The sequence below is a fragment of the Triticum urartu genome, chromosome 2 (genome assembly GCF_003073215.2).
Source record: "Triticum urartu cultivar G1812 chromosome 2, Tu2.1, whole genome shotgun sequence".
NCBI classification, from domain to species: domain Eukaryota; kingdom Viridiplantae; phylum Streptophyta; class Magnoliopsida; order Poales; family Poaceae; genus Triticum; species Triticum urartu.
The window spans coordinates 41832972-41847186 of record NC_053023.1 but is presented as its reverse complement, the minus strand read 5'-3'; the positions used below and the strand labels follow the sequence as shown (position 1 = coordinate 41847186).

Below are 14215 nucleotides of genomic sequence, written 5' to 3'. Positions count from 1 at the left end.
AAACTGTTGTGCTTTAAACCCCTCATAATTACTATATGTGAAGTCCATCACTTGCTACTAACACAAAAAACTACGCATAGAACAATGTGAAGAGTGTGTCCTCGCATCAACAATATCGTACAGCTGCATGAACAAGCATTTGGATTATTTTATGTTAAGACATGGCTTCAAATAAGAGGCATACACACTAAATAAAAAAATATACAGACGAGGCATACAGAATACACTAAAAGCAACTACATGCGGGCATCTCAAACGAACGAACCAGGCGGATGCCTTAAACCGGCCTAAAATTTTCGGACTAATCGACACCTCTCAGGTCCAGCCCAAATTTGGGATGGATATAGGGAGGCCCGGATGTGACCGGGCGCGTAATGTCAGAGCCGGCCTATGCTGGCCCATCCCGACCCCATATATATTCGTTTCCATTCACTTCATGGATCAAACCCTAGCCACTTCACTTCACTCTCCTCTAGTTCACTCCTCCATTCAAGCTCTCGTCCGGCGATCTCCGGCCTTCTCTGACATGGCGGGCAGCGGATCCAAATCCTCCATCTATCGATTAGCGAACTAGGACCTCATCGCAGTTAGCCCCGAGGAGGAGATGGCCATCCCCATTGCACTCTGCCGCGCCCTCGAGGAGAATGCTCGACATCGGTCGGACTCAATCCGCCACGAATCGATCGTGTCCGCCCAAATGATGTGTGGATCCGGCATGAGGCAGGTCGTCGCTGCCTCGCTAGAGGTGGTGCACTCAATTTAGCGTCTGAACACCGTGGCGGATGTGCAACCCCTTCGTTGGTGCACCGACGATGAGGCCATCCGTGGTTCGTCTGCTGAGGGTATGGCGCGGCGTGTCCGTCGTGCGAGGCAGAGGCTGAGGGAGGTCGCAGCAGCCCTCGCGGCAGAGGTCGGCGAGGAGGAGTCGCACTCTTCGGCTCAAGACGGATAGCCTGCAACCCTGGGCACCGCAACCGCGTCCTGGTGGACATGGCCTCCAACCACGATGGATCCGTTGTCGACCTCACATCCACCGGCAACGTGCAGGCGGCGGGCTCCGACGAGGAAGAGTAGGGCATGGAAGACGGTGGCGCCTCGAGTCCCGTGAGCCGGTGCGAGTCCCATGTCCCACTCTACCCTGCGAGCGACTGAAGAAACACTTACTTCGAGGGGCGCAGCCGACCGCCAGACATGGACACGGCGGAGCTGAATGAGCTCCGCTTAGATTAGATTTCATATTGCATGTAATTGTATGAATATGTGGTTTCTTAATTGCGGTATCCGGTTATGGAAGAGATTATTTGAGGTGCGATTGGTCACTGTCCACGGACGTGTCCGGACACGTGTGTCGGTATTTGAGAGGTCGGATTTGATGTATCCAACTGTAGATGTTGTAACCACCTGCCCCATGCACACGTGACACTTCGGCACGTGCATGCTTGCAGTTGCGTGTACCCGAAGGGCGGAGTGGACCATCTATTTTCGTCGTGCGACTCTCCGTACACGTCGCCGCTTTCCCAGCTCCGGCGTCCTCGGTCCATCCATTTCTTCACCTCGCTGACTATGTCGCCGCTCGTTATAAGCCGTCTCCTCCGTCTCTCCGCGCTTTCCAGTACAGGGACCCGGCCGACTCCACCCGCCCCGACACGATGAGTAAAGGTGCGATCATCGGCGCGTCGACCGTCCTGGTGGTGGCGGTCGTCGCCGCCGTGTGCGTCGTGTCGTTCAAGGGCAACGGCGGCGACAAGGGCGATGGGGAGCTCACCACCTCCGTCAAGTCCGTGAAGGCCTTCTGCCAGCCCATGGACTACAAAGAGACGTGCGAGACGGAGCTGACCAAGGTGGGCGGCAACGCCACGTCGCCGACGGAGCTCGCCAAGGCCATCTTCGAGGTCACCTCGGAGAAGATCAGGAAGGCCATCAGCGAGTCGGCCACCCTGGAGGAGCTCAAGAGCGACCCACGCACGTCGGGGGCCCTCGAGAACTGCAAGGAGCTGCTGGAGTACGCCATCGAGGACCTCAAGACCACCTTCGACCGCCTCGGCGGCTTCGAGATGACCGACTTCAACAAGGCCGCCGCCGACCTCAAGACCTGGCTCAGCGCCGCGCTCACCTACCAGGAGACCTGCCTCGACGGGTTCGCCAACACCACCACCGACGCCGCCGCCAAGATGCGCGGCGCGCTCAACGCCTCCCAGGAGCTCACCGAGGACATCCTCGCCGTGGTCGACCAGTTCTCCGCCTCCCTCGGCAGCCTCAACATCGGGAAGAGGAGGCTGCTAGGGGAGGAGGACGGCATGCCTTACTGGATGAACGACGGGAAGAGGCGGCTGCTGGAGGCCGAGCCCTCCGCGCCGGAGTTCAAGCCCAACGTCACCGTCGCCGCTGACGGCAGCGGCGACTTCAAGACCATCAAGGAGGCGCTCGCAAAGGTGCCGCCCAAGAGCGCCTCCATGTACGTCATGTACATCAAGGCCGGCACCTACAAGGAGTACGTCTCCGTGGGCCGCCCTATCACCAACCTCGTTGTCATCGGCGACGGCGACGACAAGACCATCATCACCGGCAACAAGAACTTCAAGATGAACATCACCACCAAGGACACCGCAACCATGGGTACGTCATTTTGTTTTAACACATGTAGATAGATGTAGACGCTCATACACTTGATCACCCCTATGAAGACACGCACATCCTATTCCTAATTATGAACACCTTTGAGAGACTAAGCCGGCTCATCATCTTAAGATTGACCAAGTCACCACATACACATACGCACAATTAACCAAAGCAAAACAAACTGTACTGATAATGGAGGAAATGCGCGCGTGCATGCAGAGGCGATCGGGAACGGCTTCTTCATGAAGGGCGTGAGGGTGGAGAACACGGCGGGGGCCGAGAACCACCAGGCCGTGGCACTGCGGGTGCAGAGCGACCAGGCCGTCTTCTACCAGTGCTACTTCGACGGGTACCAAGACACGCTCTACACCCACGCGCAACGGCAGTTCTTCCGCGACTGCACCGTCACCGGCACCATCGACTTCATCTTCGGCAACTCCCAGGTGGTCATCCAGAACTGCCTCATCCTGCCGCGCAAGCCCATGGACAACCAGCTCAACATCATCACCGCGCAAGGGCGGCGCGAGAAGCGCTCCGTCGGGGGCACCGTCATGCACAACAACACCATCGAGCCGCACCCCGACTTCAAGGACTCGACGGGCAAGATCAAGACCTACCTGGCGCGGCCATGGAAGGAGTACTCTAGGACCATCTACATCCAGAACGAGATCGGCGCCTTCATCGACCCCAAGGGCTGGCTCGAGTGGAACGGCGACTTCGCCCTCGAGACCCTCTTCTACGCAGAGGTGGAGAACACCGGGCCCGGCGCCGACATGAGCCAGCGCGCCAAGTGGGGCGGCATCAAGACTGTCACCTACGCTGACGCACAAAAGGAGTACACCGTCGAGGCCTTCATCCAGGGCGAGCAGTTCATCCCCAAGTACGGCGTGCCCTACATCCCGGGGCTCCTCCCGCAGTCGGAGGCGGGGAGGGATCATTAACTCATCACTCCATCCGTTACCACGTTTCATTTCCCCCCTGCTCCGTTGCTACTTATATGCAATTAGCTGAGTTGACATATACTGTTAATTATACACTATGGTGCACTGCGTACCATGATGATTAACCAATACATGTATACTTACTAACTAGCTTTAATTTGGAGGAGAGAAAGATGTGCATGTGTATGTAAACCTGGGATGTTTATTTTTCGTATATATACCTTGCTAATTTCTTTACTCGGTGTGTCTTCACGATGAGGTGCTCCTTGTACTTTTTTGTTGGTGGGTTGTTCTCTAGTTAGTTACTCTCCCATTCGTGAAATGAATATCGTCTTCAGTGATGTGAAGGCAGTACCTGGTCCTTAGGACAAGGTTAGAGTCATACTACCTCCTTCCCAAATAGATGGCATATAAATTCAATCAAAAAGTCAAAGCTATCTAAGTTTGACCAAGTATATATATACAAAAATATTAAGATAAACAATATTAACTCAATATCGATATATCCACCATGAGATATAGTTTCATAAGCTATTCATCCAATATTATAGTTGTTGATATTTTCTTTTATATATTTGGTCAAATTTAGGAAGAACTGAATCTTTGACTGGATTTATACGCCATGTATTTGGGGCGGAGTGAGAATATATTAGAAGTTTTGACCAAAACATCTTTGATTTCGATTCATCATATAGAATGTCAAAAGGGCACGAGTAGAAAAAATCCCAATAGGTGAATGTCATGATATAGTAAATATCAATACAAGATTGTATGATAGTTTGATTGTGAACTAAGAAAAGCATAGGATTCTTTACACGGCATTGTAGTGGATGGGAATTTTCTTATGAAATCTAAAACAAATGAATCCTAAAGAATTTTTTCTGAGTTGTGATCTTGTACCAAATGTACGTGCTTAATCCATCACCAAAATAAGTAATCTTGCATACCGAAAGCATAGGGATGTATCCACCAGCTTGCAGAAATCTCTAAAGGGAAATAACATTTCCTTACAACTTTCAGTGAGTGTTATATATACTATCTTGTACACATCATTCTATTTCACTTACTCAATGTTAAGTGTAATTGATGAGCTATGCGTGCGCAGGTTCCACTTTATTCTACTAGTCATTCAGTTTGACGCAGGGAAAGTACTTGTCATGGACTCGTTATGTAAAGACATGGAGATGTGGGCGGACATGAGAGAAATGCTCCAGAGTTATTTCAATCATTATCGCACTATATCGGCAACTTTCGTTCATTTCCTGATACTAAGTAATTAATAACTCCTTTACTCATTTTCTTTTCCGGGCTTTGGAAAGAGTTCACCAAACATGCTAGGAGTGAATGGAGAGAGGAGCTGCGATTTCAACAACTCAGTGTAAGTAGTACTAGCTAGGTCCACGCATATCTTTGATTGTAGTTTCAATACCACTATCATGCTTGATTATTATTTAGATTGAACTCTATTCTCGTAAAGTGCTCGAGGCAGGGATCCGGGAATAATTTATGTGAATACTACGTTTGCGAGTTCATTCGCCAGACGACCCGTGAGACATGCAGAATGATAGAACAACTTAAAGTACGTAAACAATTGATGATGACATCAATACCACTGTTACACCCACAGCCCCTGCTGCTATATATGCTGGACCAATTAGTAGAGCTCGCGCACGCCAATTAAATTATCAGGTACTTTCATTTCTTGGTAATGATTCTAATGTTTATGAGAACATGATGCTGCCTAAATTGGATACATTTGTTTTGCTTACAAATGAAAGGCCTGGCATGGATAAGAGGGATGAACACTGGAGCAAGACCAAGCATGGAGATGATGACATGCGCAAGGGGAACAAGAACGTTGTTACAAGTGATGATTTCAGGACTTTGAAGTCACCATAAGGAGTGCACGAAGCCTTGGCCGAAATATACAAGATGTCACTTCATAAATTTCGTCCAGAAACTATTTTAGGTGCTGCGTCACCTTATTATTGGGCCAGGCCCATGAATTTTCGAAATACTTAAGTATAGGCTGTTTTTAGAGTCTGTATATGTGGGGAAACAAGAGTTAGTACGATGTTGCGGTATGCATTGGAGTGACATGTGTGTAGTGTTGCACTTTTTCTAAGGTAGGCCATCATAGCCCATTTTATTTAAATCCAATACTAATTAAATTCTTTGTGAGATTATAACAAAGAAAATATAGCTAACTCTTGCATCATATCATTCTCTTCTCTTCGTTAGGTGCTTCGGTTTGACTTTTCTATTTGATCTTCAAAACTTAAGCCTACTTGGCAATCACAGTGGTCGATGAAAAAGTGGGTGCAGGAACATAAACTTTAGTGATTGTTGTAACGTGCTTGAGATAATTTCCGCCTTCTCCTTGTAGGAACACACATGCATTGTTCTAGTCTTTTAAATTGTCTAATTATGGTTCTTATTTTCTTTGGTCTTTTTCTCCTAGCAAAGAATATGATTGGTGAATGTACTCCAATGTATCAAAATGTCGTTTATGAAATATGTTTTAGTGCAAAAAAAAATGTGCAAATACAGACGCCAGCCGGCTGTGGTGGATGAGATGTGTCCGCGCGTTGGGCGCATGGCTAGCATATTTAGGAGAACGCCCGGACGCCGCTCCATTTCTCTGTCAAAATAAATAAAATTCGGATAAAAATGGATGTCCGTTTGAGACCGTGGGTTGGAGTCAGCCTTACAAACTCCTTGATCGGCGTTCCATGTAATTTTATTTATTCTACTTGTAATGTCTAAAGTAGAATAAAAAAGGGAAAATTTTGTTTTTGCCACTCTAGATTTTGCCAATTTTCTTTATGCTACTCTAAATTTTAACATTTCATTTTTTGCCCTTTTAGTTTTTGACAATTATCACAATTGCCATTCTTGTGACAAACGCAAAATTTTCAGAGTAGCAATTGTGATACATTTCAAAAGCTAAGAGTGGCAAAAATGAAATAAAATTATTTTGCTTTTGCCATATAATGACAATTGTGATAATTGTCAAAAGTTAAGAGTGATAAAAGTGAAATGTCAAAATCTAGAATGACATAAGGAAAATTGACAAAATCTAAAATGGCAAAAACAAAATTTCCTCAATAGAAAATAGTGCAAAAGGCCAAGCGACCCGCTCGTGGGGCGACGCGGCGACTGTTCCCGGGATCCCCGGAAACAGCGCGGCGAAATTTCTGGAGAGCACCGAGCACCGCCCCTCACACGTGTCGCCGGCCGGCAGAAGCCGCGCGGCGGATCTGGCGTGAGCAGCCCCGGCCCAAGCCCAACCCGCATACGCCCTTGTTGTCCGTCTCGCCGCATAAACTCGCCTCGCCCTCACCCGCCGCCGCCGGTCTCCCACTCCCCGCGCCCCCTTCTCCGGCTTCAGCCGAGCCTCACCTTTTCCCGCACGGATCAAACACGCCACAAACCTAGCATGCCTGCTTGCTAATCCAGGAAGGCTGGGCGGAAACGACGCCCCCTTCTTGTTCGTCTTCTTCCTCCACTCCGTCTCGCTGCGGTACGGCCACAATCTCCTTCTGTTTTTGTTTTCCACCTTCTGTTTGATTGCATTTTGGCCCTGGCAATGTCACCAGTCTGTTTGTTCTCGTGCTCTCTGGGCGAATCGAGGCGACGAGCATCTCTCATTCCGGGTTTAAATTACCTCCGGTAATCTGATATGCCTGTGACATGCGTGATAAATTCAGGAAATTTCAGTAAACTGGACAACTAGATACATGGGGAGAATGGATGTTTGCTGTGCTTACTTCGACCCGGATTATGAGAACCTCAACGAGAGGATTTATGGGACAAGGTAAGTAAACCGGCAACCATTTTTCTTGATGCTTGAGTACAGTGTAACAGTATGAATCATTAATTTGCAGGGTTAATGTGGACAACGAGTCATGTGGTAAATGTACTGTTGTTAACGTAAGTGCTCGAGTTATTGGCTGGGTAATCTTGTTGTTTGAAGGGGAATTAATAGTGAACTAGTGCTGAATATTGTTTCATTCATAGGTGAACAGTCGAAATGACCATGACCTCCTTCTTGAAGTGCTCCAAGTTTTGATTGGCCTCGAGCTGTCGATCGCAAAATGTTACATATCATCTGACGGCGGATGGTTTATGGACGGTATGGCCTGAAGGAAAATCCAACTGTAGTAGTTTATGGTAAAATCTGTACGCTCATATTTTTTTTCCATACTAGTAATTTGAAATGAACATCTGTATGGTTTGTTGTGGTATTCCTTCTATGCAAGATACTTGCACTGCTTGACACAACAAGTTTTCAGAGGATAAATACTTTGTAATATTAGTAGGTAATACATGTTTGGATGTGCCCCGACCTGTTGATTCTCTGAGTGGCTGGGTAGTCATGCCAAAACTCAAATGCATTCTCGGCTGATGAGTATGTTAATCAATATTTACATAAGTCATCGTCCAGGAATTGACAGTAGCTCGAGTGCACAGGCTTTGTTTTTGAGTTGCGCCTCTAGACTTTCTGCATGATCTCATCGAAGGGTAGCATTATGCTATCTGCGTTTGCATTGCCTACATGTATAATATGGGCCATCACATTTGTTATGTATTATAGGGCTGCAAATTTATGTTTCAAAAAGTTCGCCATCCATGTCTGAAACTAATATTACTGCTGTTAGCAAACTTGCATATAAACATAAAAGGTAGTCTGGCTAATGAAAACATTCATTTCAATGTTTCCACTTCTATCCACGGTCTTCCATATATCATTGGATATTATATTTGTGGAGAACCTCAATCCAAAACTCTGAACGAATGCAAGTAAGTTCTTCACCCTCTAACTGCAAAGTTTTCAGTTCATCATTTCCATCTTTGCCCAACTGTTTTGCAGTTTTCCATGTGAGAGATCAGGAAGGAAACAAGGTTTACAGTAAGAAGGCCATAAACTATATAGAGCAGGTCTCCATCTCCCTCTCCCTCTCAACTGAACTGGCTGTCTAGAAGCAGGGAAAAATAACTGGAAGATTTGTGATTTGGTGTCTTCCAAAATTTTTAGGCAATATGTACTAGAGATCCTCGGAGGTTCACAGTGACGAGATTGAATGAGCTTGCGTCTAGACCTGATGTTGCCGCACACTATACGGGAATTGAGATGATTGGCCACAACCGGCCTGGAATTTTCTCTGAGATATCTGCTGTTCTTGCAGAGCATGGGTGTAGTGTTATGGAAGCGCATGCTTGGAGCCACAAGGATAGCTTAGCCTGTGTTGCATTTGTGTCTGATGAATCAACATTATCCCGCATCAGTGATCCAAACCGCTTAGCCTCTATTCAGGACCATCTTGGAACTGTTCTTGGACCTGGTACCTCAATGGATGAAGATGGGCGTAGCTCAAGAGCTCATCTGCTTGGGCCTGATGGCCTGACAAGCCATCCCGAGCGTCGGTTGCATCAGCTAATGTTTGCTAGTAAAGACTTTGATGGACAACCAGGACAGGTATCTACTGCCTTCCCAATGCTTAGTTTGGATGGCTACAAAAAGGGCACGGGGGCAGTGGTCTCTGTTGATCGGTGCAATGACAAAGGATACTCGGTCGTAAATGTGGAATGTGTGGACCGGCCGAAGTTGATGTTTGACACTGTGTGCACGCTTACGGACATGCAATTTAATGTTTTCCATGCCTCGGTTTCTTCCCGTGGGCCTTTTGCCTGTCAGGTAACTTCATCTGCTTCTATTTTAGTAGGGATATGTATATGTTGTGTTGCAGTTTTGAATTAACATGAAAAGGGAACACAAACTGAAAAAAAAAATACTTGTGTAGGAGTACTACATCAGGCACAGGGATGGACATATGCTAGACACTCTGGATGAAAGATGCTTAGTTGTGAAAGGTGTTAAAGCTGCAGTCGAGCGTCGAACTTGTGAGGTAAGTCATATAGTGGTCTGATGTTCATTTTTCTTTATTTGTAATACTAAAGGATGTATTTTAGGAATATAGTTTCCAGCAGCATTAGTTGAATTTCATCCTCCTTGGTAACCATGGATAAAATTTGTTCTGTATTCTTGTTCAAAATCGATCTATTGAATATGAATTGTTTTCATTTAACTTCTGTGAAGTTCCAAATCTGATTATATTGCTATTATTGCTTCTAGGGTGTGAAGCTGGAGCTATGCACGGAGAATACTGCCGGTCTCCTCTCTTACATCACTAGGGTCCTCCGGGAGAACGGGTTAACTGTTACACAGGCAGACATCGCAATGGACGGGGACAAGATGAAGAACACATTCTACGTCCAAGGCATCTCAGACAACAAGATTGACATGGACGTCGTCGAGTCTGTCAGGAGAGAGCTCGATCCCCTGCCCTTCCAGGTGAAGGATGATGAGCTTCTGTCCCGGGGGCAATTGGAAGGTGAACCGGTGGCCGACAGAAATGGCTTCTGCATCCTTAGCCTGCTGAGGTCCAAGATAGAGAGACTGTCTCATGGTTTCATCTCCTCAGGGTAGTTTGGCTGTTTGGCTCTGTGAATGTGATGGTTTTTTCTGCGGCCTGGGCTGCGTGTGGCTGTGGATAGTTTGTGGTGCACGTGTGTGCTTGTGCTGTTTATATTTGGTTCGAGCAGTAGCCAGGTTGCCTTGTTTCCTTTTTCTAAAGATAAATCCTTGTCTCTTCTACACATGATACCAGCTGATCACATTTGCATTATTCTCTGTTCAGGAATTTGTTCGTATTGAGGAAAATTATCACATAATAACCAAAAGATGGTATTTAGCAATTATTATGTTTAGGGTCACGCGCCTTCTTTTAAAATGAAAATAAAGAATTGGCGGTAACACTACACAAATGAAAAAAAAAAGAATTGGCGGTAACACTACACAAATGAAAAAAAAAGAATTGGCGGTAACACTACACCAGTACCAGCCATGTTGTTTGATTAGAGATACTAAGTTATTAACTATGCGTTAGGCATTCAATTCAAAAAAATTGAAGAAATTGGAATTTTTTACATGGTATAATTTTTTCTCGGGCATCAATAAATTTGGTAACCACGGTAACTGAAAATTTTGAGCGGTAACAAAAACCTTGACCTGCGCAACCTAGGTCCTTCCACCAAAGAACGAGGATGTTAAAGGATGAGTTTTTTCCCCTAGCTCTCGCGACTAGGGTTTCCCTCCTCTGAGGCGACTCGTCCCCTCAGAGTTTTACATCCGATCCCAACGATCCTCGCAGGGTTTCACCCTGCACTACGACGCCTCGTTCGGGATGGCTTCCTACTCGGATGCGAACTCGGCGACCAACGACGGCGGCGGTAGGGGTGGTTATGGTGGCGGCGGCGGTGCAACTATAGATCCTGATCTGGAAAACTTCTTTGACCAATTGGATCTCAATGAGGAAGAATTCGATGATGTGGAGATTGATGATGATGACCCGGAAATCAAAGAGAGTGTTCGTTGGTTAGCCCTTGCTAGGGTTCATACTGACAAAACCTTCTCGCCGTCGGCCTTCTACAAGGAGATGCGGGCGGCGTGGAATCCTGCGCAAGGAGTCAGATTCCGTTCGGTCGGACCGAACAGATTTGTCGTCCAGGCCGCGTGCTTGGGAGACTGGGAGAGGATCATGAAGCAAGGGCCGTGGTTGTTCCGCAACATGGCGGTACTGTTGTGTAAGTACGATGGTTTCAGTCGTGCAGAAGAGGTGGTGTTTGATCACATGCCTATATGGCTCCAAATTCACAAGTTACCAGACCCCTACTGCAAGGATCACATAGTTGAGAAACTGCTGAAGGGAGCTGGGGAGATTTTGGAGATGCATTTGAATGGCAATACGAGGGGGGACTATGTGAGGATTAGGGTTAACCACAACATCAAAAGCCCCCTCACTAAGTTTGTCAGTATTGTGCGAGCAAAGGAGAGGCGGGTGTACTTAGTTCGCTATGAGAAATTAGCTCGTTTTTGCAAAGTCTGTGGACTAATAGGTCATGATCATAAGGAGTGTGGACAAGGTATACATGACAAGAAACAAATGAAGTATGGAGATTGGCTATATGCGAACGTGCCGTCTAGACCAGGACAGAGTGCACCTGCAAGACAGCCGGGTCCCCGACCGGCGGGCAAAGGGGATGGCCAGCCATCTCCGTCTGTACCAAGAAAGGAGGCTTCAGACCCTGAAACCCTGGATACGACGACAAGCCCTCTGAAACAGGTTGTGGCTAGGATGGAGGTTGACAAAGATGCAAGGAAACGTCTGAATATGGATGATGCTGGGACGGGGCTTGGCAACATCTCAGGTGCCCCTAAGGCTACATTGGCTCTGACCGATGGTAGCAGGGTGGATGCTACAGAAAATAACTCGCCTGCCAGCAGTGACTCAAGCAACAAAAGGCTGAAAGTTTCGAAGGAAGGTGGAAATAATGAGATATCGGCGGCCTCCCTCGAGGAGGACTGCCGTACACAATGATTATCCTCGCATGGAACTGCCGGGGGGGGGGGGGGACCACCGGACAGTTCGAGAGGTGTTGGCCCTCACTAAAGCCAACATCCCCAGTCTAGTTTTCTTAAGTGAGACTAGACAAGATGTAGTGAGAATGGAAAAGCTGAAGTGGAGATTGGGATTAAAAGGTTTCCATGGAGTGAGTTCGGACGGAAGAAGCGGTGGCTTAGGCCTCTTTTGGGATGAAGCCCTGAAGGTGGCTGTCTTGGACTCGTGCAGCCGCTATATTGATGTTCTTGTTGATGATGTGGGAGGTGGATCCTCGTGGAGAGGAACTTTTGTGTATGGAGATCCTAGAACAGAGAATAGAGACCTAATGTGGGATCACCTGGCTCGGCTCAGGGCAAGCTCGCAGGATCCATGGTTGGTTTGTGGAGATTTCAACGAAGCTATGTGGCAACATGAGCATCTTTCCAGGACGCTGAGATCAGAAACGCAAATGCTAGCCTTCAGGGACTGCTTGCTGCTATGTGAACTTGAAGATCTGGGATTTTCAGGAATTCCTTACACATACAATAATGGACAGGAAGGAAATCGTAATGTGCAAGTTAGACTGGATCACGCTTGTGCGGATGAGGCGTGGCGTGACCTCTTCCCTTCTACACAGGTGGTCCATCTAGCGACACCGTGTTCTGACCATAGCCCAGTCCTAATCCGTTTGGGTGGGGTTCAGATGGCAAAGCAGCATGGACAAGCCCCACGTTATGAAATTATGTGGGAAAGACACCCGGCTCTGGCGGAGGTGGTGTCGCGATCATGGGCTGGAAACCCTCAACTAGGGGATCTGGGTTCGGTCGCCGAAGCTTTGAAAAAGCTCATGAAGGATTTAAAGGCATGGTGTAGAGCAAATTTTGGCAACGTATTAAAGGAGATTAAGGCCTTGTGAGGTCAGCTAGCGGAGTTACAGTTGGCAGGGGCCGATCGATCTCAAATTTGACTCAAGATGAACCAACTTGATGAACTCCTCTACCGGGAGGAGATGATGTGGCTCCAAAAGTCACATATCACGTGGCTTAAGGAGGGGGAACACAATACTAAGTATCTCCACCGCCGGGCAGTGTGGAGGGCGCGAAGGAATTATATCCAACGCCTACGTAAATCAGATGGGACCTGGTGTAATGCTCCAACTGATATGGAGAGAATGGCGTCCTCATATTTTCAGGAAGTCTACACTAAGGATCCAACCCTTGATTATTCTGCGGTTCTGGACTGTATTCTTCCAAAGGTCAGCCAAGAAATGAACATTGCTCTTGATGCACCATATTCAGAAGTGGAGATCTCAGATGCATTATTCCAAATAGGGCCACTAAAAGCCCCGGGTGTTGATGGCTTTCCAGCCCGGTTTTACCAGAGAAACTGGGATGAGTTGAAAAAGGATATCATTGGTGCAGTACAGAAGTTCTTTGTGAGTGGTACTATGCCCGAGGGGGTTAATGAAACGGCGATCGTGTTGATTCCGAAGATTCAGCACCCACAAGAATTAAAAGATTTCCGCCCAATCAGTCTTTGCAATGTGGTTTATAAAATTGTTTCGAAGTGTATGGTGAATAGGTTGAGACCCCTGCTGGGGGAGTTGATCTCTGAAAATCAGAGTGCTTTTGTTCCTGGGAGACTTATCACAGATAATTCAATAATTGCTTTCGAATGCATACATCATATTCAATCTCTAAAGGAAAATGATCCTGCTCTTTGTGCCTACAAGCTCGACCTATCTAAAGCATATGATCGAGTTGATTGGGGGTTTCTGGAGAAGGCCTTACACAAATGGGGTTTTTCACATGCATGGGTTGCCCGGGTTATGGCTTGTGTCTCGTTAGTAAGATATTCGGTGAAGTTCGATGGCAAGATCTTAGAGTCTTTCACCCCGTCGAGAGGGCTACGTCAAGGTGATCCGTTGTCCTCCTTCCTTTTCCTCTTCATTGCTGATGCATTGTCGGCTCTGTTAAATAAAGCGATGAATGAGGATGGTCTTAAAGGGGTGAAGATTTGTAGAAGGGCCCCGGAGATTTCACACCTAGTATTTGCGGATGATTCACTTTTGTTTTTTGAAGCTTCAAAATAGCAGGCACACATGGTGAAAGGTTTGTTGAACATCTATGCGTTGGCCACGGGCCAGTTAATTAATCCAGCAAAGTGTTCCATCCTTTTCTCAGAATCCTGCTTACCTGCGGTGGTGGATGA

The 14215-nt window shown here is 47.1% G+C and overlaps 2 protein-coding genes across 5 annotated transcripts; both read left to right on the top strand.

Moving 5' to 3' along the window:
- The first annotated feature begins 1630 nt into the window (after window positions 1-1630).
- On the top strand, window positions 1631-3625 carry LOC125540933 (probable pectinesterase/pectinesterase inhibitor 21). The gene is made up of 2 exons (XM_048704453.1): window positions 1631-2616; window positions 2839-3625. Exons 1-2 carry the CDS (start codon window positions 1650-1652, stop codon window positions 3558-3560), a joined length of 1689 nt encoding a protein of 562 aa, XP_048560410.1. The 5' UTR covers window positions 1631-1649; the 3' UTR covers window positions 3561-3625.
- Window positions 3626-6703: 3078 nt separating this feature from the next.
- Window positions 6704-10284, top strand: LOC125535531 (ACT domain-containing protein ACR2). 4 transcript variants are annotated; one of them, XM_048698596.1, is made up of 8 exons: window positions 6704-7083; window positions 7271-7377; window positions 7448-7493; window positions 7581-7695; window positions 8434-8501; window positions 8599-9258; window positions 9365-9469; window positions 9697-10284. In XM_048698596.1, exons 2-8 carry the CDS (start codon window positions 7301-7303, stop codon window positions 10048-10050), a joined length of 1425 nt encoding a protein of 474 aa, XP_048554553.1. In that variant the 5' UTR covers window positions 6704-7083; window positions 7271-7300; the 3' UTR covers window positions 10051-10284. The 4 variants fall into 4 exon arrangements, with proteins under 4 accessions (XP_048554553.1, XP_048554556.1, XP_048554554.1 ...); XM_048698599.1 differs by lacking the exon at window positions 6704-7083 and having other exon boundaries at window positions 7286-7377; window positions 7589-7733; XM_048698597.1 differs by lacking the exon at window positions 6704-7083 and having other exon boundaries at window positions 7292-7377; window positions 7589-7695.
- The last annotated feature ends 3931 nt before the right edge of the window (window positions 10285-14215 follow it).

Coding starts and splice junctions, on each gene's coding strand:
- LOC125540933 (XM_048704453.1), top strand. CDS start 1,650: ATGAGTAAAGGTGCGATCATCGGCGCGTCGACCGTCCTGGTGGTGGCG. Junction 2,617..2,838: donor CAAGGACACCGCAACCATGG/GTACGTCATTTT, acceptor GCGTGCATGCAG/AGGCGATCGGGAACGGCTTC.
- LOC125535531 (XM_048698596.1), top strand. CDS start 7,301: ATGGGGAGAATGGATGTTTGCTGTGCTTACTTCGACCCGGATTATGAG. Junction 7,378..7,447: donor GAGAGGATTTATGGGACAAG/GTAAGTAAACCG, acceptor ATTAATTTGCAG/GGTTAATGTGGACAACGAGT. Junction 7,696..8,433: donor CGGCGGATGGTTTATGGACG/GTATGGCCTGAA, acceptor ACTGTTTTGCAG/TTTTCCATGTGAGAGATCAG.